The following is a 24,005-nucleotide window of genomic DNA, read 5'->3' as shown; positions in this document are numbered from 1 at the left end:
TTAAGTGTTATGGTATGCCCTATTTTGACCTTCCAAAGTTCACAGATGAATATTAAAATGATTTTTATTAAGACTGGCTAAATTTAAAGTGTTGTTAGTGGGTATTTACCGCTAGCTACTTAGCTTTTTTGTTGTTGTTTTTGTTTATAAAAGAATGAAAGAGACGAAAAATAGAGTATATTGTTGCATGACATGAATAACAAATGCTTCCCACTGTGACTTCAGGTAGCTGAAGACAAGATACAGTTAATGTAGTTAACATAAATAAATGTTGGTTAGCAGGATTAGATATTTGTAAATTAATTTTAAAGTATTAATTAATGTTCCAAATAGAATCGGGTTTTTTTACTTTTTAATCTTTGGAACATTTTTCCCTAGCATTTTTTTATAGGCATGTAAGACTGACTTTCATAAGCCTCCAGGTAAGTATTTCTACTTTTCAGGTGTGCATATGGTTATTGATGTCTACTTTTTTCCCAAGTTGCCATGTTTCAGTGTGGAATAGAATCATAGAATGGTAGGGATTGGAAGGGACATTTAGAGATCATCTAGTCCAACCCCTCTGCAGAAGCAGGTTCACCTAGATCAGGTTGCATAGGAACACATCCAGGAAGGTCTTGAAGACCTCAGAGGAAGGAGACTCCACAACCCCTCTGGGCAGCCTGTGCCACTGCTCCCTCACCTGAACAGTGAAATATTTTTTTCTTATATTTAAGTGGAACTTTTTGTGTTTCAGCTTCATCCCATTACCCCTTGTCCTGTTGCTAGCTACTATAGAATAAAGGGATGTCCCAACCTCCTGACACCCACCCTTTAGATATTTGTGAATGTTAATAAGATCTCCCCTCAGTCTCCTCTTCTCCAGACTAAACAGCCTCAGTTCCCACAGCCTTTCCTCGTATGAAAGATGTTCCAGTCCCCTGATCATCTTGGTGGTCCTGCGCTAGACTCTCTCCAGAAGTTATCCGTCCCTCTTAAGCTGGGGAGCTCAGAACTGGATACAGGACCCCAGATGAGGCCTCACCAGGGCAGAGTAGAGAGGGAGAAGAACCTCCTTTGACCTGCTGGCCACACTCTTCTTGATGCATCCCAGGATGCCATAGGCCTTCTTGGCCATGAGGGCACATTGCTGGCTCATATTTAGTTTATTATCAATCAGGACTCCCAGGTCTCTCTCTGCAGAGCTGCTCTTCAGCAGTTCAACCCCCAGCCTGTACTGGTGCATGGGGTTGTTCCTTCCCAGGTGCAGGACTCTGCACTTGTCCTTGTTGAACCTCATGAGGTTCCTCTCTGCCCGACTCTCAAGCTGATTGAGATCCCGCTGAATGGCAGCACAGCCTTCTGGGGAATCAGCCAGTCCTCCCAGTTTGGTGTCATCAGGGAACTTGCTGAGGGTACACTCTGTCCCCTCATCCAGGTCGTTGATGAAGATGTTGAACAAGACTGGCCCCAGAACCGATCCCTGTGGAACTCCACTGGCCACAGGCCTCCAACTCGATTCTGTGCCATTGATCACCACCCTCTGGGCTCTGTCATTCAGCCAGTTCTTGATCCACCTCACTGTCCATTCATCCAAGCCACACTGCTTGGATGTTATGGGAGACAGTATCAAAAGCCTTGCTGAAGTCAAGGAATAGGATGTTTCTGAACAATCTGCTTCTCAGTCTGTGTAGTCTATTGGGAATCACAGAATCACAGAATGTTAAGGGTTGTAAGGGACCTTGAAAGATCATCTAGTCCAACCATACGCCAGAGCAGGACCACCTAGAGTAGCTCACACAGGAACTCATCCAGGAGGGTTTTGAATATCTGCAGAGAAAGGCTCTCCACAAGCCATCTGGGCAGCCTGTGCCAGTGCTCTGTCACCCTCACAGTGAAGAAGTTTTTTCCTTGTGCTGCTTTGGAATCTCCTATGTTCCAGCTTGTACCCGCTCCCCTTTATCCTATCATTAGACATCACTGAGAAGAGCCTGGATCCATCCTTCTGACACCCACCCTTTATGTATTTGTAAACATTAATAAGGTCACCTCTCAGTTTCCTCTTCTCCAAGCTAAAGAGCCCCAGCTCCCTCAGCCTTTCATCATAAGGGAGATGCTCTACTCCCTTAATCATCTTGGTGGCCCTGCGCTGAACTCTGTCCAGTGGCTCCCCGTCCTTCTTGAACTGAGGAGCTCAGGGATGATAATTCTCTTAATTCTTCAGAGTAATGCAATATTTCAAAGGGCATTAGTTTTGGATTTGGAGAATATTTTTGCTGTTAAGTATAGCTTTGTGTCTTTTAGTAATTTACTAATGGCTATTTTTTTTTAATGAATTAACTGCCTTAATAATAAAGAGGAGTTACATCCAGAACTTTTGTGGCATTTTGCATGGTAGTGCAAACATATATGTGGACACCAAATATAATACATGAAAACACTGATTCAGTTATTTCTAGGGTCAACTCAAGGAAATAAGAATGTATCCTGCTTTCAATAACAAAGAAGACAGTACATTTAATATATACATAGTTCCCAAAATTTTGCCAAAATTGCTTAAATACAAAAATATTTTACATTGAACATTTTTGCTTCAAAAAGATGTAATTGTCCCAAATATCACTTAACTAGATGTTTTAGCTACAGTTTTGATTTGAAGAATGTAGGACAAAAGAAATAATTTAATGTAGGGTAAAGCAGATAGGTTTCAGGATGACAGGATTCCACATTATAGCTCTTCTGGTTTTGGTATTTTATTGTTTTATAAGTCCTTTCATTTTTAGTTTAACTTAGCTGTCTCGTTCCTTCTGTTCCTTCCTTTTGATTCAGGATGCAGAATAGAAAACTGCGACTCCTGCTTTAGCCGAGATTTTTGTACCAAATGCAAAACTGGCTTTTACTCGCACAGAGGCCGCTGCTTCCGAGGATGCCCCCCTGGATTTGCAGCCTTGGAAGAGCTTATGGAATGTGTGGGTGAGTCTTTTAGTTGCTTAAGCAGCTTTTTTGCCATCTATTCAGGTTCAAATTATGGCATTATTTTTAAGCTGATACTTAGCTTTTCCTATCAAGAAACAACCACTAATGAACTGAATTTCTTTACCCCTAATAATAACTACTATTTTTTCCCCAATTTTTGAGATATTGCAGTACTTGGAATGCCACTCTGTTCTACATTAGAAAGTTCTGTCCTCTTAACTGGAAATCACCATATGTGAAGATTTATAACTCAGAATTTGTGATATTTCCTAAGGGTCAGTTTTTTCAGTAGAACCTCAAGTCAGATGTACTTATTGGAATCTTGTCTACCTGCTCATTTTACCTTTTACTGAGGCGAGAACCCAAGGGCAGGGCAGATTGAATTCCTGGGCTTCAAATTCACTTTTTGTCTCTGCAGCTGCCTCTTTTTCCATTAGCAAGTAACAAATATAAACCACCAAATTGATGTTTTTAGTAGGAACTTACTTTATAACGGAGTCAACATCAGTAGTTCTCACACTATTTCACAAGTCTAACAATTTGGTATTTTAACTTTTGAAGCCTTGCAACTATGTCAGAGCAGACTCTTTCTTTCAAGAATCTTCCTTGCATTTCAGCTGCCCAGGTAGGTGATGGAGTCACCATCTCTAGAGATATTCAAAAGATGCATAGATGACATGCTGAGGGATATGGTTAAGTTTAGTGATGGGCCTGACAATGTGTGGTTAGTGGTTGGACTTGATGGTCTTAAACGTCTTTTCCAACAATAATGATTGTATGATGGATTGGAGCTGGAAATGTGAACTACTGAGCTTTGCAAACCCAGGTGACAGAAATAGTATTTATTTATTAAAAAGGGAAAAATTTAAATCAATCTCAAAATTTTAGGAGGGTTTTTGACATGATGGCTATACATACAGATTGATAGTCTCATGGTTTTATGCTCAGGTTGATTCTATCTAGAAAGATCCTTTCAGGTTCTGTAAGAGATTCTAATTTTGTTTCTGAGTTTTTGCCCGTTAACAGTAGAACTTTCAAGTGGTGTTTTCTAATACTGTTATTCTAATTTAAATTAAAGAAGAAAATGACTGTCCCCAAAAAAAACTCATAAGAATTGCTCACTCATGTTCTCTTTTGCTTTGTCAGAAGGTTGTGAAGTGGGTCAGTGGAGTGAGTGGGGAACTTGCAGCAGAAATAACAAAACATGTGGATTTAAGTGGGGCCTGGAAACGAGAACAAGACAAATTGTGAAGAAGCCAGCGAAAGACACGATACAGTGCCCAACCATTGCAGAATCCAGACGGTGTAAAATGGCCATGAGACATTGTCCTGGAGGTAAGCATAGTCCCTACCACAAAAATTTTTATGAGCTTTCCTTGACTGAAATCCTGTTTCTAACTTGAACAAAGAGCTGTTTCATCCCAGCTGAAGGGGAAATTCTGTCTCTGCTCTGCCAGCCACAGCTGAACAGCAGCAGTACTACAGGAGTCCTAATTTGTGCAGCAAGACTCCAGGGAAAGACTCATCGTGGGAGTGATCAAGCTCTCTGTAGACTGTGAAACTCTGATTTTCTTGGTGTGATACAGAGGCTTTTTTTATAGAGGTGCCTTGTGGAAGAACTGTAACAGGTTGCAGTTTTAGTTTCAGCATGAAAACAATAATGATGGTGGAATAGCTAATTGCTCTGCTCATGACAGGAAAGATTATCATTCTAAACCTCTGTGCAGGCTGCACTCCTAGTGCTGGTGTTATGGCTATTGAAATTAAATGTAGTTAGTTATACATGGCATTGTTAGCTGGCACTATTACTTGGAATCTGGTATTTGTTCTGAATATTGTAGATCAAAGCCAAAGTATGATATAGGTAATATGAGCAGAATAGTGACATCAAGGCCTTTCTGTATGAGACCAGCATATGGCACATATCACAAGTACGTACAAGCAATAGCCAAATTTGTCAAACTTAAATAGTGATGCTGATTTGAAAAAGGAAATGGAATTTCAAATTGTATTCAGCTTTATTGACCCCAAAGTGGAGACACATCACTGGTAGAGAAAAGTTTTTGTTGTCTTTTAAGTTGAAATGATTAACCTTTCATTTGTGCAGACTGATCACTTAGAGAGTTTTCAGAATTTGTAGGAGAAGTGGGTGATCAACAGGTGATAAAGATACCATTCTTTTCAGAAACCTAGGATTAAAGAAAGTTTCATGCTTCAGGGGACTTTAAGATCTCTCTTGTTCATCCTCCTGCTGCAAGCTCTGTCAACCATGAGATCAGACAAATAAAAATGAATGAAGGGTTGCAGAGTCTTGAGAAAGCTTATTCATCAGGTTATGGCCTAAAATTGAAATAACCTTAGAACAAGTACTTAAATTTTCTTTGTATTCTGGGATTGCTGAATATATCTCGCGTGGCTTGAATATACTGCACACCAGTATGTATGAAAATTATCAAGTTTTAGTTTACAGATCTGCACAAGCTTCATTTTTGTCTTCAGGACCCTGATACAATCTGGAAGAGAATATAAAGTTGATTTTCTGTTAACCAGGTTAACTGAGTCTGTTATGTGCTTTTCCTCCCTGTTCCACTCCCTATACTCATGCACCTGTGCATGCACACATTGTGCGTAGTTGTAGTGGCACTGCTATGCATTGTACAGCACAGTTCATCTGCAACCTAAATAAACTTCTCAAAGATATTGAAGAGTGGAACCTACAAAATCAGCATCTCTATGGGGAGGAAAAAGAAAAGTCAAAAACCAAGGCTGATTGGAATTTCCATGGATGTGTCTTTGAATTTCAGTCAGCTGCATTTACATCAGCATAGCAACACTTAATAGTGCTTGTAGCCTGCTGAGCTGGATGAGCTGTTCCAGTTACTTTTAACAGACTAAAGCCCAAATGGGGTTAATGATCAGATCAGCTGGTGAAATGTTTTACTGTTAAAATGGAAAGAAGAAAAAAAGGGCCTGTATGAAGCTCTACAAAATCTCCAATCAGTGTTTTCTCTTTTTTTGCCATCGTGGAGTTTAGGCTGTAGTAGTAAATTTGAGAAACTTGCAGAATATTTTCCTTTCAACTCTGTATGGTAGAGATTTAGGCATTTATGTACCTAGTGTGTATAGAGGCTGATATTTCATGGATGCAATGTCCATCTTCTATATAAACCTCTGGCACTAGAAATTTACAGATGTGGATTTAGTCTTGATAATTTAGTTACGATACAAGTTATTGAAATTGTTGTAAATATTTTGAGAAGTGTGCTTATTGGACCACAACATATTATGAATGCTGTAGCATGCTCATGTAACTGTATTAATCTGGAGGTATTGAACATTCATACCTTCTGTAGCAGGTTTTCTTAGGTTGTTTCAAATTTTCTTGTCCAGCAATTCAGGTCACTGGTTTAAGACGTACCTCTCAATTTTTTTCTTTTCAAAGGCACAGTGGTGTGTTTTCCTAAGAGTAGAAAATGTATTGCCCAATCTGTATCAAGATCTTTGAACAAATCTCTGCATTTTTTTTCCACTATGTATCAGCAAAATTATTGCTACAAATACAAATTCAGTGTGAAAAGCTTGTTAGTACTCTTTCATAACTATGAGCTCCAGTAAATAGTAAATATTACAGTTCTCTCCCGTCCTCCCATGGTATGGTGTGTAATTCTCTGTCTGTTTTCAGAGGTAAAAGTAAATATATCCAAAACTGCAGGTTTGAACTCTCTGCACTGAATAGTGATGCTTAATAGTGCTTCTGCGCCATCATCTTAAACATGGTCCAGAGTATAAAATCTTTTCTGTCTCCTAACAAACTGCTGGGAGAGAGCGTCTTAGTGATATTTTAAGCACCTAGGGTGAGTCTTTCCCAAGCCTGGTTACTTCTGCAGGTGAGGAAGCCACAGAGATTGTCCTGTTCATAACTCCGGCTTTGCAGTATGTTTTAGTTGTGACTACATATACAGCTAGTGTAAGATCCCATTCCTTTGTCACTTTAGTTAACAGGTTGGCCTATTAGACACTTTGTTGCTTTTTTAATCACTGTCAAGTTGCAGGAGGCAGAGACACTTATTACAAGGGAGCTCAAATCAAGCAAGTCCTGACTGTTAAGGAAGAGATTCTGTGGTTTTAAAAATATGTTTTCTTATCATTAGCCATTGTGTAACTGAACTTTTAAACTGAGGAAATAGGAGGAAAACATAAGGTTAGCTACTGAGGGGCTGAAGACCTATAATCCATGTAAATGTTGGTTGAGAAGCTGTTATTAAATCCTTTCTTCCTAATGTTGTCAGTACATAAACTCACACTGTAGGATAAGTATTGGATTATATAGCTAAGATGGTTGCAGATTGTGATGGATTAAACTAAGCACAGGAAGTAAGGATATTTTTGGTAGAACAGGGTCAAATCAAGTGCTTTTGACACATGCTTTCAACTTGTGTATGTTTTACAGTTACTATTTATGGTCCATGTTACAGAAAATCTTCTGAAACAGCTTTTTACAAAATTGTGGAAGTGGAGTTAAATTCATTTTTCCTAAGTACTTCAGTTTCGTATTTATTAGGGATTGAGAAGTTACCCATCAGGCTACATGGCTGTATATGAATCTGGTTGATAAAGAAGAATTCTTTATCACTTTCCCAGTATTTGCTGAGTTGTTGTAGATGTACAAGCCAGAATGCAAGAGAAAGATTATTTCACTTCTTTCCTACCGAAGCCAGCAGCATAAGAGAATATGCTACTTGATTTTGAATATATTCTGCTGCGATATACTTATGGTCAGTACTAATTGATTTAACTGTTATTACCTAATGGGAATATCACAATTGTGTATCTGTTCATGTTATATGTTACCCTGTGGCTTGGGTGTAACCTCTCACTCGTACTGTGAGAGGTTAGACTAAGAAAAAGATGTTCAGGCCACCTCCTACCTTTGTTGGTCTCTTACTGAAAAGTATTTTTCTCCTCTTTAGTTCCAAAAGAAAAGAAAAAAAATTAAGAAGAGGGATTGTGTTACATGCAATGGAGAAATTAGCCAGCAGAAATATTCTGTGGACCAATAAATCTTGCTCTCTTGAACTTTTCCCATGTATTTATTATACTCTCTTATTTTAGCATGTTCCACTTGTTCACTTCAGTAATTACTCCTCTTTTGTTTGTACTCTTGAGGAACTTGCAGATTATTCTCATGTTTCATATTAATATTACACAGGCAAGCAAACCAGGTCTCTACTTCTTTTAGTCTTCCAGAAGATTGCAGTTCTTCAAGCTGTCCAATACATAAATATTCCTCTATGACAAACTCTATTATTTCTTACGATGGCATTTATGAACGCTTACTTCAGACATGAAAGAAGAGAGATGAAGATGGTATGTACCTCTACATTAATTTCCTGAACTCAAAAGGGGAGAAGGCAGCAGGACAGGTCATGAGTGGGAAGGAGTTCTTGTTTTGATAGAGGTGTGTAATTAGATGGACTTTATCCTGGTTGATTGGATTTTGGGGGCTTTTTGTGCAGTAATCTTTCTTCTTTGTATTACTGCAATAGAATCTAAGACTTCTGAAAATGCAACAGTAAAATGACCCAATTGAATTGTATTTGGTTTATGTGGCCAGGTTTTGGTAGCAGGGAGGCTACTGTGAAAAGCTGCTAGAAGCTTCTCCTGTATCTGATAGGGAGGACCCCACACTGGGAGTGGATGCCTGAAGGAGGATGTGACTGTATGGGAAGCCCACACTGGAGCAAGTTCCTGGTAAGACCTGGGAACCCATGAACACTGAGGAGCCCATACCAGACCAGTTTTGCAGGACTTGTGACCCCATGAGGGACTCACACTGGAGCAGTTTGTTTCTGAAGGACTGTTTCCCTAGTGGATGAGACCCACACTGTAGAAGTTTAGCCTGTGGGAAAGACTCACGTTGGAGAAGTTCGTGGAGGACTTTTTGCCATGGTAGGGACTCTACACTGTACCAAGGAAAGTGTGAGGAGTACTCCCCCTGAGAGGAAGCAGCAGCAAACTCCATCTGTGAGGAACTGATCATAGCCTTCATTCCCCATCCCCCTGCACCACTGAGGGGACAAGAGGTAGAAGCTCAGGAGAAGTGAGGGGTTGGGGGAGGTGTTTTAAGATGCAGGTTTTATTTGTTGTTTCCCTACTCAGTTTTGATTGTGATGGGTAATTACTGGGTCAGTTCTGGGGTCAATCTTATTCAACGACCTGGATGAGGGGACAGAGTTTACCCTCAACAAGTTGGCTGATGACACCAAACTGGGAGGACTGGCTGATTTCCCAGAAGGCTGTGCTGCCATTCAATGGGATCTCGAACAGTTTGAGAATTGGGCAGAGAGGAACCTCATGAGGTTCAACAAGGACAAGTGCAGAGTTGCAGTCCTGCATCTGGGAAGGACTCTACAACTACCTTAAGAGGAGTGGTAGTGAAGTGGGGATTGATCTCTTCTCCCTAATAATGAATTATACTATATAAGGCAATGGGTTCCAGTTGCTATAGGGGAGGTTTAGATTAGACATTACAACAAACTTTTTCATTGAGAAGATTGTTAAGCATTGGAATGGGGTGCCTAGGGAGGTGTGCAGTCACCATCCCTAGAAGATATTGGAAAGAAAAGAGTGTGGCCAGCAGGTCAAAGGAGGTTCTTCTTCCCCCTCTACTCTGCCCTGGTGAGGCCTCATCTGGGGTCCTGTGTTGAGTTCTGGGCTCTTCAACTCAAGAGGGACAGGGTACTTCTGGAGAGAGTCCAGTGCAGGGCCACCAAGATGATCAGGGGACTGGAACATCTTTCATACGAGGAAAGGCTGCCGGAACTGGGACTGTTTAGTCTGGAGAAGAGGAGATTGAGGGGTGATCTTATTAACATTTACAAATATCTAAAGGGTGGGTGTCAGGAGGTTTGGACATCCCTTTTTTCCATAGTAGCTAGCAACAGGACAAGGGGTAATGGGATGAAGCTGGAATACAGAAAGTTCCATTTAAATATAAGAAAAAACTATTTCACTGTTCAGGTGAGGGAGCCCTGGCACAGGCTGCCCAGAGGGGTTGTGGAGGCTCCTTCCTTGGAGGTCTTCAAGACCCACCTGGACATGTTGCTATGTGACCTGATCTAGGTGAACCTGCTTCTGCAGAGGGGTTGGACTAGATGATTTCTAAAGGTCCCTTCCAATCCCTACCATTCTATGATTCTATGATTATGAGGACCATGAAGCGCTGCAAGACATTTCTGTAGATAGGCCCTGCGCTGGACTCTCTCCAGCACTTTCCCATCCCTCTTGAGCTGAGGAGCCCATAACTGGACACAGCACTCCAGATGAGGCCTCACCAGGGCAGAGTAGAGAGGAAGCAGAACCTCCCTCAACTTGCTGGCCACGCTCTTCTTGATGCATCCCAGGATGCCATTGGCCTTCTTGGCCACGAGGGCACATTGCTGGCTCATGTTTAGTTTACTGTCAAGTAAGATTCCCAGGCCTCTCTCTGCAGAGCTGCTCTTCAGCAGTTCGACCCCCAGCCTGTACTGGTGCGTGGGGTTGTTCCTTCCCAGATGCAGGACTCTGCACTTGTCCTTGTTGAACCTCATGAGGTTCCTCTCTGCCCATAATTGTGGCAGTTTAACTCTGGCTCTGTGCCAGATGCCCACCAAGTCATTCTGTCACTCAGAATCATACAATCTTAAGGGTTGGAAGGGACCTCAAAAGATCAGCTCGTCCAACTACTTTGTCAGAGCAGGACCACCTAGAGTAGATCACACAGGAATTCATCCAGGAAGGTTTTGACTCCCCCTCCTAAACTAGAAAGGGGAGAGAGAAATATAATGAGAGGTTCATGGGTCGAGGTAAGGACAGGGAGATCACTCAGCAATTAGTGTCACAGGCAAAACAGATTCAACTTGGGGAGAAATAGTTTGATTTGTTAAAGAACAATCAGAAGAGAGCAGGGAAATTTAGAAATAAAACTGAATCTTAAAATACCTCCCTCCATCCCTCCTTCTTCCTGGAACTCTCCTTCCATCCTGCTCCAGTGGTATGGGGGATGGGGTTTATGGTCAGTTCATTACAGATGGACTTTGCCACTGCTTTTTCTCAGGAGGAGGCCTCCTCACTCTTTTCACTGCTACACTGTGAGGTCCCTCCCATGGGAGATAGTTCTCCATGAACTTCTCCAATGTGGTTGCTTCCCACAGGGAAAACTGTTCACACACTGCCCCAACATGGGCCATACCCAGGGAAAACAGTCTTTCAGGCACAGACTAATTGAAGGTGGGTTCCCCATGGGATCACAAGTCCTGACAGCAAACCTGCTGTGGCATGGGCTCCTATCTCCGTGAGTTCCCAGGTCCTGCCAGGAACTTGCTCCAGTGTGAACTATGGGGTCACAGCCTGCCTTTGACATCCGCCTGCTCTAGTGTGGGATCCTCCATGGGCTATGAGTGGATCTCTGCTGCTCCATGGACCTACATGGGCTGCAGGGGGGCAGCTGCCTCACCCTGATCTTCACCACAGGTCACAGGGCAATCTTTCTTTCAGTGTCTAAGCACCTCCTTCCCCTCCTTCTCCACTGACCTTGGTATCTGTGGAGATGTTCTCACATTCTCACTCCCTTGTGATGCTGCTGCCATTTAGCATCTGCATAGCAACTTCTTCTGCTTCTCAAATATGTTATTCACAGAGACATTACCTCAATCACTAATTGGCTCAGCCTTGGTCAGCTGTGGGTTCATCTCAGAGCTGACTGGCACTGGCTCTGTTTCTGGCAGCTCTTTGTTTAAAGAAGCCACCCCTGTAGCCCCTTGGCTATAAAACGTGGCCCAGACAAAACCACTACATTACTGAAGTTTTTTTTTATATTCAGTGTTAACTGCTCTTGTTTTAATTTGTCTGATGTCACTGCTGCAAAACCTATCTCCTTGATGACCTACATATTTTAAGCTCCTCAAAGCCACCTATTCTCCAGGCTCAACAAACTCAGTTCCTTCGTCTTTTTTTTCATATGGCAAATGCTCCAGCTCCTAGCCATCTTGATGGTTCTGTGCTAAATTCTATCAACATCTTCCTTGAACTGGAGGTGCCAAAGATGCATATGGTATTACAGATGTGGTCTGGTGAATGCAAATAAAGGGAGATGATTGCTTTCCTCAATCTGCTGTCAGGCTGTATTAACAGGTGTTGTGGTTTAACCCCAGCCGGCAACTGAGCACCACACAGCTGCTTGCTCATTCCTTCTGCCCCGCCTTCTCCCCCCCACCCCTTCATAGGACAGTGAAGAGCATGAGAAAAGAAAATCAACTTCATATGTTGAAATAAAAAACATATAATAAATAAACTAAATAATAATAAGAGTAGAAACAAAACACAAGAAAAGACAGGTGGCACAAAGCAATAACTCCCCAGCAACTCATATTGGTCCAGTAGACTGTGCAGTCACCATCCTTGGAAGTTTCAAAGACATGACTCAACAAAGCCATGCACAATTTGGTCTGAATCACCTTGATCCTACTGAGAGCAGAGAGTTGGACTGGGTACTAACCTGGATGATCTGTGTCTGTGAACAGCAAGACATGCTGTGGGTTTACACTGAAAGAAAACTGTTCTTCGTATCTGGGCTTTGCAAACTTGGTTATATCTTCTTCTCCTAATGAGAGAGGAGCTGGAATAGCTAAGTGGTCATAGGAAAATGGAATAAAATAAGTCTTTACAGTGTTTTTTATAGTGCTGAGATCTCCTAATTTGGCCTATTTTGTTGATGTTGAAATAACATGCACAATGTTTTGCATATAATGCTGTTGTTTCATACATTTTGTTTTTAGGATGAAAGCTTAGGTGGAAGTGATGATTTCTTAATTTACTTTATTATTATTTGACCTATTCCTTTAATTGTCTTTGGCTGAATGTTACACAGCTGTCATTTCAAAATCATACTTAGGCTATAAAAGATATGTAGCATGATGTAACTTTAAGTTAAAAACAGTTAAGTAATTAACGTAGTCTAAGAAAAACACTGAAAAAAGCAGTAGAGGAATTGTAGAGATGCAGGTATAGAATGGTGTTTTAGTTTTAGAGTTGCTATTATGTTTAAAATCTAAAACAAAAGTCTAATCTCTTGACATTTTTAGTAACTTGAGGATTTAATTCTGCTGTTAATTAATTCATGACATATATATGATAAGCTATGGATAAAAGAAAATGGTCCTACTTAGAAAATATTATCATATAAGTTTAAGTGTGATCTGAAGAGGGGTGGTAGTAAACAGAAGACATTGTGGTTTTGGGAAAGATGACAAGTGTACAAACAATAGGATTTTACTGCGTTGGTTCGTATTGCATAAATCTGGAAGACACTGGAATATTATTGATTACTGTAATACTAAAAACTAGGGTTTACAAGTCTTAGCAGCATTTTAAATGAGAGTATAGTACACAGAATTTACAACAATATACTGTCATTGACTACTGCAGCTCTGTTAATTTTGCAGTAGCATTGGACTGAATCCACCCATTTTTTCCCCTAAGCAGACAGGTAGAAATTGCATTAAGTGTAGTTCCGCTGAGTACCAGCTCTGCTTGAACAGTGAAATCACTCACCAGGCAGGCTTGCCTCCTTGATGTGTTTTGTGAGCACCTATTACCCTCTGACCAAGAAGGCTTGGCCTTAGCTTGTCTGAAAATATAACCCATAATTTTTGGTTACAAAGCATGACTCAAAACTTCTGAAAGAATAAAGGAAAAACCAATTTCAGCATCAGCAGAGAATTTACAAGAAGTAAACCCCACCAAAGACATTTGCACAGTGCAGGTTGGGAAAGCAATAGTAATGAACAAATTTTTTTGTGAGCGTTTTAGTTGATGGCTATTTTTCACATTGTTTGAAGGAGTGAGGAAGTGGGAGCAAGAAGGGCCAAGATGAACACAGTTTGGAGGCTTTCCAGGAAGCAAGAATTATTTTATAGTGTGGCTTAACCCTCAGAGCTTGGCATGCTTGTTAGTACGTGTGTTCGGAAAACAAGCTTTTGTCAGCTGCAGAATCTGCTTGTCTGAATTGTCAACATCTGCTTCTCACAGAGAATGGTGTGCTGAGAGTATGAAAATGTTTTGGTTCTTTTTAACCCTTTAGCTGATAGCATTCAGAAGGGACTATTGCAGATGAAAACTAATAGTAAAGGACATCTGAACCCAAAGGAAAGGGAAACCCATAATACTACTCATTTCAGTGAGAGTGCTTGCAACTAGACAGTAAATTTTTTAAATTAAGAAATGTGGACAAGCATGGTTAAATCATCAAGTCAATAAGTTTTTGCCACCTTCTAAAAAGAACACAAAGGTTGTAATCTCTATTTGGTAATAGTGAGACAAGAAACATAAGTAGTTCAGACTGGAAAGGACCAGAGAAGGTCATCTAGTCCAGTCTCTGCCTCAAATCAGGTCAACCATAAGAAAATCAAGATTGACTATTACTCTGACAATACTCCTTTTTTGGTCATAGCTCTGTTCCTTTTCATATACTTATTTCCAAGATGACAATTTTTTTTTTTTTTTTATATTAGAATAATATACTTTCATGTCAAAGCAGAAAAGCAAATTAAGATGTGTTAATGATGAAATGAGCAGATATGTTCTTTCCTTAAGGCTGATGAATAACATATCTGTTAGCTCCTCACAAACCACTATAACCTATTGATCTTTACAGCCACAGGACAGAGATACAGAAAGATTAATATAAATGTTTTTCATGCTGTGTAACTTGTGTTTTATTTGGTCCTATGAATGAGGAAATATGTGATTGAATGAATCTATGAAATCATGTTCTGAAACTTTCCTTGAACACAGAATGTTTCAGCTGCATTTCTGTTGCAGCATTTGATTTCGAAAAATAACCCTACATCTGAGTACAAAAACCTTGAATACACATAGGGGAAGAAAAGAGCAGAAAAAGTAGGTAGGAGACCTCCATGGATGAACAAAGATCTGCTGGGACGGCTCAGGGAGAAAGTAGCCATCTATGAGAGGTTGAAACAGGGCCTGATTTCTTGGGAAGAGCATAGGAACATTGCCAGGGCATGCAGGGGTGTAACCAGGAAGGCTAGAGCCCTTCTAGAATTAAACCTGGCCAGGAAAGTAAAGGAAAACAAGAAGAGATTTTTCAGGTGCATTAGCAACAAAAGGCAGATTAGGGAGAATGTAGGCCCGCTGCTGAACACAAAGGATGCCCTGGTGACCAAGGATGCAGAGAAGGCTGAACTACTAAATGCTTTCTTTACTTGTCTTTACAGTCAAAGCTGGCCCTTGGGAAGACCACTCCAGATAGGATGGTAGGATGGCCTGGACAGCAGAGGACTTTCTAGAATTAAATTTAGCCAGGGAAATTAAGGACAGTAATAAGGCATTTTTCAAGTACATAGACAGCAGAAGGATGGTGAGGGGGAATGTGGACCCACTGCTAAATGCTGGGGGTGCCCTGGGGACTGAGGATGCAGAAAAGGCCGAAGTACAGAATGCCTTCTTTACTTCTGTCTTTACGGTCAAGGCCGACACTTGGGAAGCCCAGTCCGACAAGGATAACAGGATGGACAGGACAGCAGGGGACTTGCCCTGGGTGAAAGACGAAGAGGTTAAAGACTTGTTGGCCAAGCTTAAGGCTCATAAGTCAATGGGTCCTGATGGGATGCATTGTAGAGTGCTGAGAGAGCTGGCTGATGTGATTTTTAAGCCTCTTTGTATCATTTTTGAACAATCATGGAGGACAGGTGAAGTGCCTGAGGACTGGAGAAAAGCCAATGTCACTCCAGTCTTCAAAAAGGGCAAGAAGGATGACCCAGGAAACTAAGAGCCAGTCAGCCTCACCTCCATCCCTGGAAAAGTGATGGAACAACTCATCTGGAATGTTACCACTGAACATATGGAGGAAAAGATGGTTATCAGGGGGAGTCAACATGACTTCACCAAGAGGAAATCCTGTTTGACCAAACTGATAGCCTTCTATTGAGTGTGTATAACCAGCTGGCTAGATGAGGGGAGAGCAGTGGATATCATCTACCTTGACTTCAGCAAGGCTTTTGACACTGTCTCCCACAACATCCTCATCAGATAGCTTAAGCAGTGTGGCTTGGATGAGTAGATGGTGAGGTGGATTGAGAACTGGCTGAATGACAGAGCCCAGAGGGTGGTGATCAACGGCACAGAGTCGAGTTGGAGGCCTGTGGCCAGTGGAGTTCCACAGGGATCGGTTCTGGGGCCAGTCTTGTTCAACATCTTCATCAACGACCTGGATGAGGGGACAGAGTGTACCCTCAGCAAGTTGGCTGGTGACACCAAACTGGGAGGACTGGCTGATTCCCCAGAAGGCTGTGCTGCCATTCAGCGGGATCTCGACCGGCTTGAGAGTTGGGCAGAGAGGAACCTCATGAGGTTCAATAAGGACAAGTGCAGAGTTGCAGTTGCACCTTGGAAGGACCAACCCCATGCACCAGTACAGGCTGGAGGATGAACTGCTGAAGAGCAGCTCTGCAGAGAGACCTGGGAATCTTACTTGACAATAAACTAACCATGAGCCAGCAATGTGCCCTCGTGGCCAAGAAGGCCAATGGCATCCTGGGATGCATCAAGAAGAGTGCGGCCAGCAAGTTGAGGGAGGTTCTGCTTCCTCTCTACTCTGTCCTGCTGAGGACTCATCTGGAGTGCTGTGTCTAGTTCTGGGCTCCTCAGCTCAAGAGGGACAGGGAAGTGCTGGAGAGAGTCCAACACAGGGCCACCAAGATGATCAGGGGAATGGAACATCTTTCATACGAGGAAAGGCTGCAGGAATGGGGGCCGTTTAGTCTGGAGAAGAGGAGACTGAGGGGTGATCTTAACATTTACAAATATCTAAATGGTGGATGTCAGGAGGTTGGGGCATCCTTGTTTTCTATTGTAGCCGGCAAGGACAAGGGGTAATGGGATGAAGCTGGAACACAAAAAGTTCCACTTAAATATAAGAAAGAACTATTTCACTGTGAGGGTGAGGGAGCAGTGGCACAGGCTGCCCAGAGGGGTTGTGGAGTCTCCTTCCTTGGATGTCTTCAAGACCCACCTGGACATGTTCCTATGCGACCTGATCTAGGTGGACCTGCTTTAGCAGGAGGGTTAGACCAGATGATTTCTAAAGGTCCCTTCCAACCCCCATCATTCTATTATTCTATGATCTCTAAAGATCCCTTCTAACCCCTACCATTCTATGAAAAGAAGATGCTACACTGTGAGCTAAGAGATTACGTATCTGTATTATGCATGCATTTAATATTCATTAAAATGAGTTCAAGTGTAAACTTAGTATGACTTGTAAAAGCTGCTGTTATTTTCCTAATATGTTCTTAAAAGCAATCCATTCCTTAGTTATTTTCTAAAGGGAAAGCACAACCCAATTGGACTCACACCTGCAAACTAGTTAGAAATAGTTCTTATAAGCTATATAAACTTCAACACCAATTTGATTAGCAGTTATATTTAATTCTGAAATCAACTACTATCTGATAAGGACCAACATCCAGATTTCCTTTGCAGATTGAGGAATGTATATTCTTCACTCTTATTTAATTATATCACATTACTTGATGGTCTAGATGACTCTCAAAATTCTGTTAACAACATACGATAGTTGACTCATCCTCCTCTGTTTATTATGTGTTTGAAATAAGAATTATTAAATTAAGGAAGTAAGCAATTAAGTGCTCTGAAAAATATCACCACTTACTGAAAACAACCCTTCCAAGATTTTTGCATAATTTAGATAACGATTGAGTGTTTGGGTTGGTATTTTCCTTGCAACTGATATGGTGGATCTTGCATGTGAGATGAGGCAGTTTGATATAAAGTCACAGTGCTGCTACAAAACTGTTTTTCTATTTTAGTCTAGATAAATATTAGTACCAGTTACAGCTGCAATTATTAAAATTTGTATGTCTGTGTGAATGTTGTGAAATAATACATTACTTATATTGAAATCTGTAATTTGACTTAGATAGCTGTAAGAATCTGAATTTCCTTGGAGTGCTGTTGTTGTGAGGTATGACTTTGGATCGTTTGCTTATTTAATTGTTGAGTTAGATTTTTTTTAAGGTTTTAAGAGGGTTGGTCCTCTTTGACTTCAGCAAAATTTTAAAGTGCATTGTTCTTTTTAAGACTAAAAATAAAATCTAACGTGACTTTTAGAGAGTTATTGTAATCTAATATGAGTTGTTTTATCATATTGTAGCAACATTTTCAACTTATTTTCAAAGGTTTATCAGGGAATTGCTGCCTGTGCAGAAGAGCTAGCTGGAGTGCATTTTTCTCATCCTTCTGAATATAAATTATCTTTCAATCCTCCTTTTTACTTAAAGTAATAGGGAATATTTTCTTAGGAAGACTTTCACATAGTTTTTCCAATCATCATAAAGGTTACATGTACAATTTATTGCCGTTATTATATCTTAGAGCAGATAAGTACTTTTAACATGTGTGATTCCCTAAGCATATTTTATTTCATAAGTAGCATGAATATCATGTGATGCAGTGTCTCCTATGGGAGTTATCTGTTTTTAATGAATAACTGAGTAAATACCACAGTGTATGTAAATCCTCATAAATGAACAGACTGTGAGTTAGAACTGTCCCATGGCAATTATACCATTCAAGGTTGTTTAAAAATGCTGAAGGAGAGCCAGCTGCTAATCCACATGGAAATACAAATACTGAAAAGTCCTGTAGCTGATCCAAGTGCACAGATTGAATTTGTCCATAAAAGGTACTTGACAAATTTTATTGTGTGTGTCCTTATGAAGTAACTCCTCTTGGTTTTTGTCTTTTGCTCATTCTGAAAGTACGATCCCCCTGTAGGAGGAAAAGATACTCTTACTCATTTCTGATTCTCAGCCAAAGAGCTGTTTTTGTACAATGTAGTTTCAACCATTTCAGTCACAGCAGAGAAACCAGAAAACACCCACCTACCTGCCATTGTATTTTCCTCCCTAAGGATCAATCAGTAAGGCACAGTTCTATGCATATCCTCTCCCAAACCACAGGCCTGGATATGGCAGGACTGGAGAGTGATCTGCTTCATGTATGGCATGACAAAAGAGCAATCAGCCTCATTTTCAAGGATTCACTAAGGTTTTCCTTGCATGGAAATTTCTTCTTAAATAATAAACCTATTAGGCTGTACAGATATTTGTTTTCACAGTGTTGATGCAAGGACCACATCCTGATGTACTTCTGGCAAAAACTTTGGCTGAGTGTTTCTGATACTCATTTTTTACTGTTCGTCTCTCCAGCAGAATATGTGCTAACAATGGCAATGTTTGGGTATTGGAAATTATTCCATAAATAATGACAATCATGACTGAAGTAGAAAAACTTCCCCATGCTATATGATTTAGAAATTATGTAGTATTTTAATGCAATATTTAGTTTATATCTGCCTCATCATCCTTAAGAGTCCTATAAGAAAACATGTGTATGACTGTGAATGTTAGGCCTTGCTCTGCAGGACTGGCTTGGTAAGCTCTAACCATCAGTGACAGAAATGAGTTTCTTTGGATGCACATGTGATTACCAACAGACTGAATTTGGCAGAAATTGTTTGCTCCTATCCCACAACCAGACAGTTACTCTGGAGAGTAAAGAATCTAGCAAAGAGGAGGACAGAGGAAAGAACTGGAGAAAGACAGTTATGGCTGCATCCTGTTCTTTGGATCCTGAGATACAAAAAAAAAAAAAATAATGTAGGGACATTTGAGTCTTTATTAATGACTTTGTTAGCCAAGTGCAAAAGATAAAGCCTATCCACAGATGCTCATTCACTGACTGGTTTCCAATGCCTTTTGAAATCTGACACATAATGGGCACATCTACAGTGATATGTAGTTCAGAGGCCCCCAAGCTGCTGCTGAATAATGTGGCTCAAGAAACAGGAATAATTTAAAGTGTCAGCATAATGTTGCACAAGAGTTAATTACCCTTGCTGAGCACAATATTTATTAGATCTGGAACAGTGCTGTCCAAATATAATGTTTCAGGCCATGAGGTACTATATTTGTGATAAAGAACAGTGATATACTTTATGGATGTGTAGGTCATGAGTGCTAACTTGAGGGACTCATTCTCTTGTGGGGTTGATTCTTGTGGGATTGACTCTTGTCAAATAATTATCACAGAGGGGCTCACAAGAATTCTGGAAAGGGTTTGTGCTCAATTCATAAGTGCAGCAGCTTCCAATACTGTGCTGTAGGCCAGATTTAATTTAATTAACTTACACCAGCTGGCTACAGGAGTCAAGGGAGAATGCCAACAGGGAATATATGGAGGAGCAGTCTCCCCACCTGCTCTCATTTGATCACATCCACACCAGTATTAGAGTTTATGTCAACTGCATTGTTATTTAAGGATGAGCTGTGGAAACCCTTCATAGAGAGCTTCTAGATGTGTCTCCATGTTTACCTCTGATGAAAAGCACAGGAGGAATGGAGAAAAAGATTTGCCACTTTAACTGTTGCTTAGTTTTGCTTGTTTTCTCTTTGGGGGTTTTTTGGATTTTTTTTTTTTTTTATAGCTATTTGAGAGAATTTTAGCTCAGGTTGGAAAGCTTGGACACTGCTGGTTCCAGTGGTACTTTTTGCTTTGCACCTAGAGGTGAATGAAAATAACTTCCTCTTGAGCAGTTTGAATTCCAGTTCATTCTGAAAAACTGTAAACATGACTGTAGATGTTTGGAAAGGAAGTCAGAATGTGAGCAAAGAGCAGTAGAAAGGAAGAAAGCAAGAACTACAATGATGAACAAGGCATCCATACTCTACATTGATTTTACATGGTGTTATAGCCTCACCTTAAAAATGGGTGGATTTAAATAATTTTTGTGGGTACTCTCTTAAGAATGAATCAGCTTAAAATGAAAAGTAAGATGTAAAATAGCAATGCAATACCACAGAGGTAACTCAGTGCTGTATCTGCATCAAGTTGACATCGTCACACAGAATCACAGAAAGGTGTTGTGAGGGATAGCTGGAGATTATCTAGTGCAATCCTCTGCTAAAGCAGGTTCCCCTTGATCAGGGAGCACAGGAACATGTCCAGGTGGATTTTGGAAACCTCCAGAGAAGATTTGACACCCTCTTTGGGCAGCCTGTGCCAGGGCTCCCTCACAAGAAAGAAGTTTCTCCTCGTGTTCAAGTGGAACTTCCCATGTTCCAGCTTGTATGTGTTACCCTTTGTCTTATCAGTGGTCACGACAGAAAGAAAGACTTACCCTATCCTCATGACTCCTGTCCTTTAGGTATTTTTAAGTGTTATAAGATTTCCCCTTAGTCTTCTCCAGGCTAAACAGCTGCAAGTCTCACAGCCTTTCCTCACAAGAAATGTTCCAGTCTCCTCATCATCTTTGTAGCCCTCTACTGAACTCTCTGGAAGTTTTCTATCTCTCTTAAGCTGGGAAGAACAGAACTGTACACAATACCCCAGATGAGGCCTTACCAGGACACTGTAAAGGGGAATGATAACCTCTCTCAGCCTGCTGGCCACACTCTTCTTGATGCACCCCAGGATGCCATTGGCAACCTGCATCAAATGATAAGTCACAGAAGCAGTATTGATTGCGATGGCCACAATACTGCAGCAATATGTTTGGTTCCCAAAGGAGTTCCTCTATGCAATATCCTTCCTCTTATTTTGTGTGTTTAAAGTGGCACTGCTTAGATTCTGAAGGATCTCCAAAAGTTGAATGCAGTGAATTAGAATCTTCTGCCATCTCTGCCTTTAAATGTGAGAGTTTGTTTGTTTCTTTATACAACCTGACTCTGGAAGAAGGCTGTTGGAGTTCAAATGAAGGCTGAGTTTACGTAGCCTTTACATGTCACCTCCAAGTTTAACACTTTGTTATGAGCATGTGCTTTTAAGTATTGCAGATACAGTAGCAAATGTAGCTCATCTTTTAAGGCTATTCCTTTGAGATATTTTTTTTTCTTGTAGAACCCAATTAGCTTGGCTCTTCATATATTTGTCCATTTAAAAACATTTCTTTAAAATTATAGTTTATTCATTTCCTATAAGTGTCCCTCAGTGTTCAACATCTGTTGACTTCTCCAAACCTAGTACCTAGTCAGACTCTGCTGGAGAGCAGAGAAGTGTACAGCTGTGCAGTTACAAAGAGCAGCAGCATTAGACCACCAATAAGAGCAAGTGCTTTACAGCATGCCATATTTATTAAGAACTTTAAAAGGTTCAAGCAAGAAACACGACTTTCAGGTATCTATATTTGAGTTGCACTATCATGTAGAATAAAGTTCACTAGTATTTCCAATGACACTAATATCCCGTGGCACCATGGCACACATTACAGTGAACTCCTGATGAAAATGAGAGCTAGCTTTTAAATTATTCTGCTTCTCTGTCAGATACAAATGTGAACATCTTGAATGGATTGCCAACTGTACTGAACAAAAGTTCAGTAAAAAGGGTACTGTAAAAGCTGTCAAACTTTTTTGCTTAATTCATTGCATTTAAAGTTGCACAATGAAACCTTAGCTGTTGACTAGGTGCAAGTGCCAAGCAGCTTTGATTACATCCAGCAGAGCTGTCTTTAGATTGCATTTAGCTTTAATACCACAGTATCTTCAATATTGACAAAAGTGTGACATTTATCTGCTACTTGAAATGATAAATGCCTGAAGAGTTTCTAAGACAAAGCTAGCTAAAAGCTACCACTAGAATGGTTAAATTCCAGCTTTATATTTTTGCTCTGAATTTATGGACCAGATTATTTTTTTACCTCCTGATTTACCATCTGTTCCTTAGAACATTTAAACTAGAAGGAACAACTTCTATGAGGCCTAGCAAAGAAAACACACAATTTAGCCAAATACAGAGAATAAATTTTAAGCATTGCAAAAGGTTGTGCAGGACAAATGCACTAAAAATCAGTTCACAACTCTGTCATATAGCACTAAGAATGATATATGAGTTAGGACTATTTGAGTGTATTTAGAAAAGAAGAAAAGAGTTTGTGTTTGATAACTGATGGTTGAAGAAATTTCAGTGCCATAAAAGCTCCATTGATGAAAAATATCTGCTGAGCAACTTCTGTGTCAGGCCACAAATCATTGCTCTGGTTAGGCAACTAGAATAGTTAGTGGAAGATTTCTAGCTAAAAGAAAGTACCATGGAAGAATATAGGGAGATAAATCTTGAAGCGAAAGGAAGTTGGTTTCAGGATCATTGTAGACTGTGTCAGTTTTATATTACCAAATTCTGACATTCTGATAAAACAGATGGAATTATTTTTCATGATCATTGAAGCTGATTAAATATATATCCTCTGCAGGACTTAAGAATAGATGCTATCAGCTGTAATTCACAGCACTCGGTACATGTTTATTCTGTCACCAGACATTCTTAATCGACTCTGCAATTCAATGCCAGCTTGAGTGTAGGCTGCAGTAATACTTCCTTTGAGAGCAGGGGAAGCCAGTGGATCATGAGTCCTAAATATATAAATGGAAAAATCCTAGGATATAAGGTTCATTTTCTCTTGCAGTAAGGCAAGGAAAGGGAAAGAGGGATTTATCGTTTCTGCAGAACTTAGTAATAAAGATGGCCCAAAAACCAGCAAAGTATTTCGTAAGAAGTTTTCTAACATGCTGAATATTTCTTTCAACTGGAGTTTTTTATTAAATAAGTAATTGTCCTTAGAATTTCAAGCTCCAAAACCAGTTGATTCATATGTCTTTTCCAGAATAATGTTTTTTTGGGTGGAGCATGTTGTGAAATAATTGATATATTACTTTTCTCTTAATTTTCTTCCAACCATCTGAATTATTTCTTCAAGAGGATAAAAGAAATTCCAATTCTTCGGAGAGGAATGACTTGCTTCCCCCCTGCCCCTGCCCCTCCTCCTTCTCCCTCCTTTTCTTACAATGTCATGGGCTTACAGTGTCTACAAGTGTGAATCGAACTTACAAAGTGTTCACATCCTGGTTCTTTGGGTGTGATACTTCTCTGAAATAGGATAGTGTTGCTCTGTATGTTAGTTCATATTGATCTCT

General features: G+C 40.4%; 1 protein-coding gene across 2 annotated transcripts in view; it reads left to right on the top strand.

Moving 5' to 3' along the window:
• RSPO2 (R-spondin 2) overlaps positions 1–24,005 on the top strand; it is a 117,351-nt gene that overhangs the window by 68,528 nt on the left and 24,818 nt on the right. Inside the window, exons 3-4 of one of the 2 annotated variants that reach the window (XM_061995946.1) lie at positions 2,809–2,952; positions 4,105–4,290. In XM_061995946.1, the coding sequence (XP_061851930.1) occupies positions 2,809–2,952; positions 4,105–4,290 (330 nt within the window). Of the gene's footprint in view, positions 1–2,808; positions 2,953–4,101; positions 4,291–24,005 lie in introns of both variants that reach the window. The other variant, XM_061995945.1, reaches the window with a different exon arrangement.

This window comes from Colius striatus, chromosome 4 (genome assembly GCF_028858725.1).
Source record: "Colius striatus isolate bColStr4 chromosome 4, bColStr4.1.hap1, whole genome shotgun sequence".
Lineage (NCBI taxonomy): Eukaryota > Metazoa > Chordata > Aves > Coliiformes > Coliidae > Colius > Colius striatus.
This window is presented reverse-complemented; position numbering and strand designations above follow the sequence as displayed.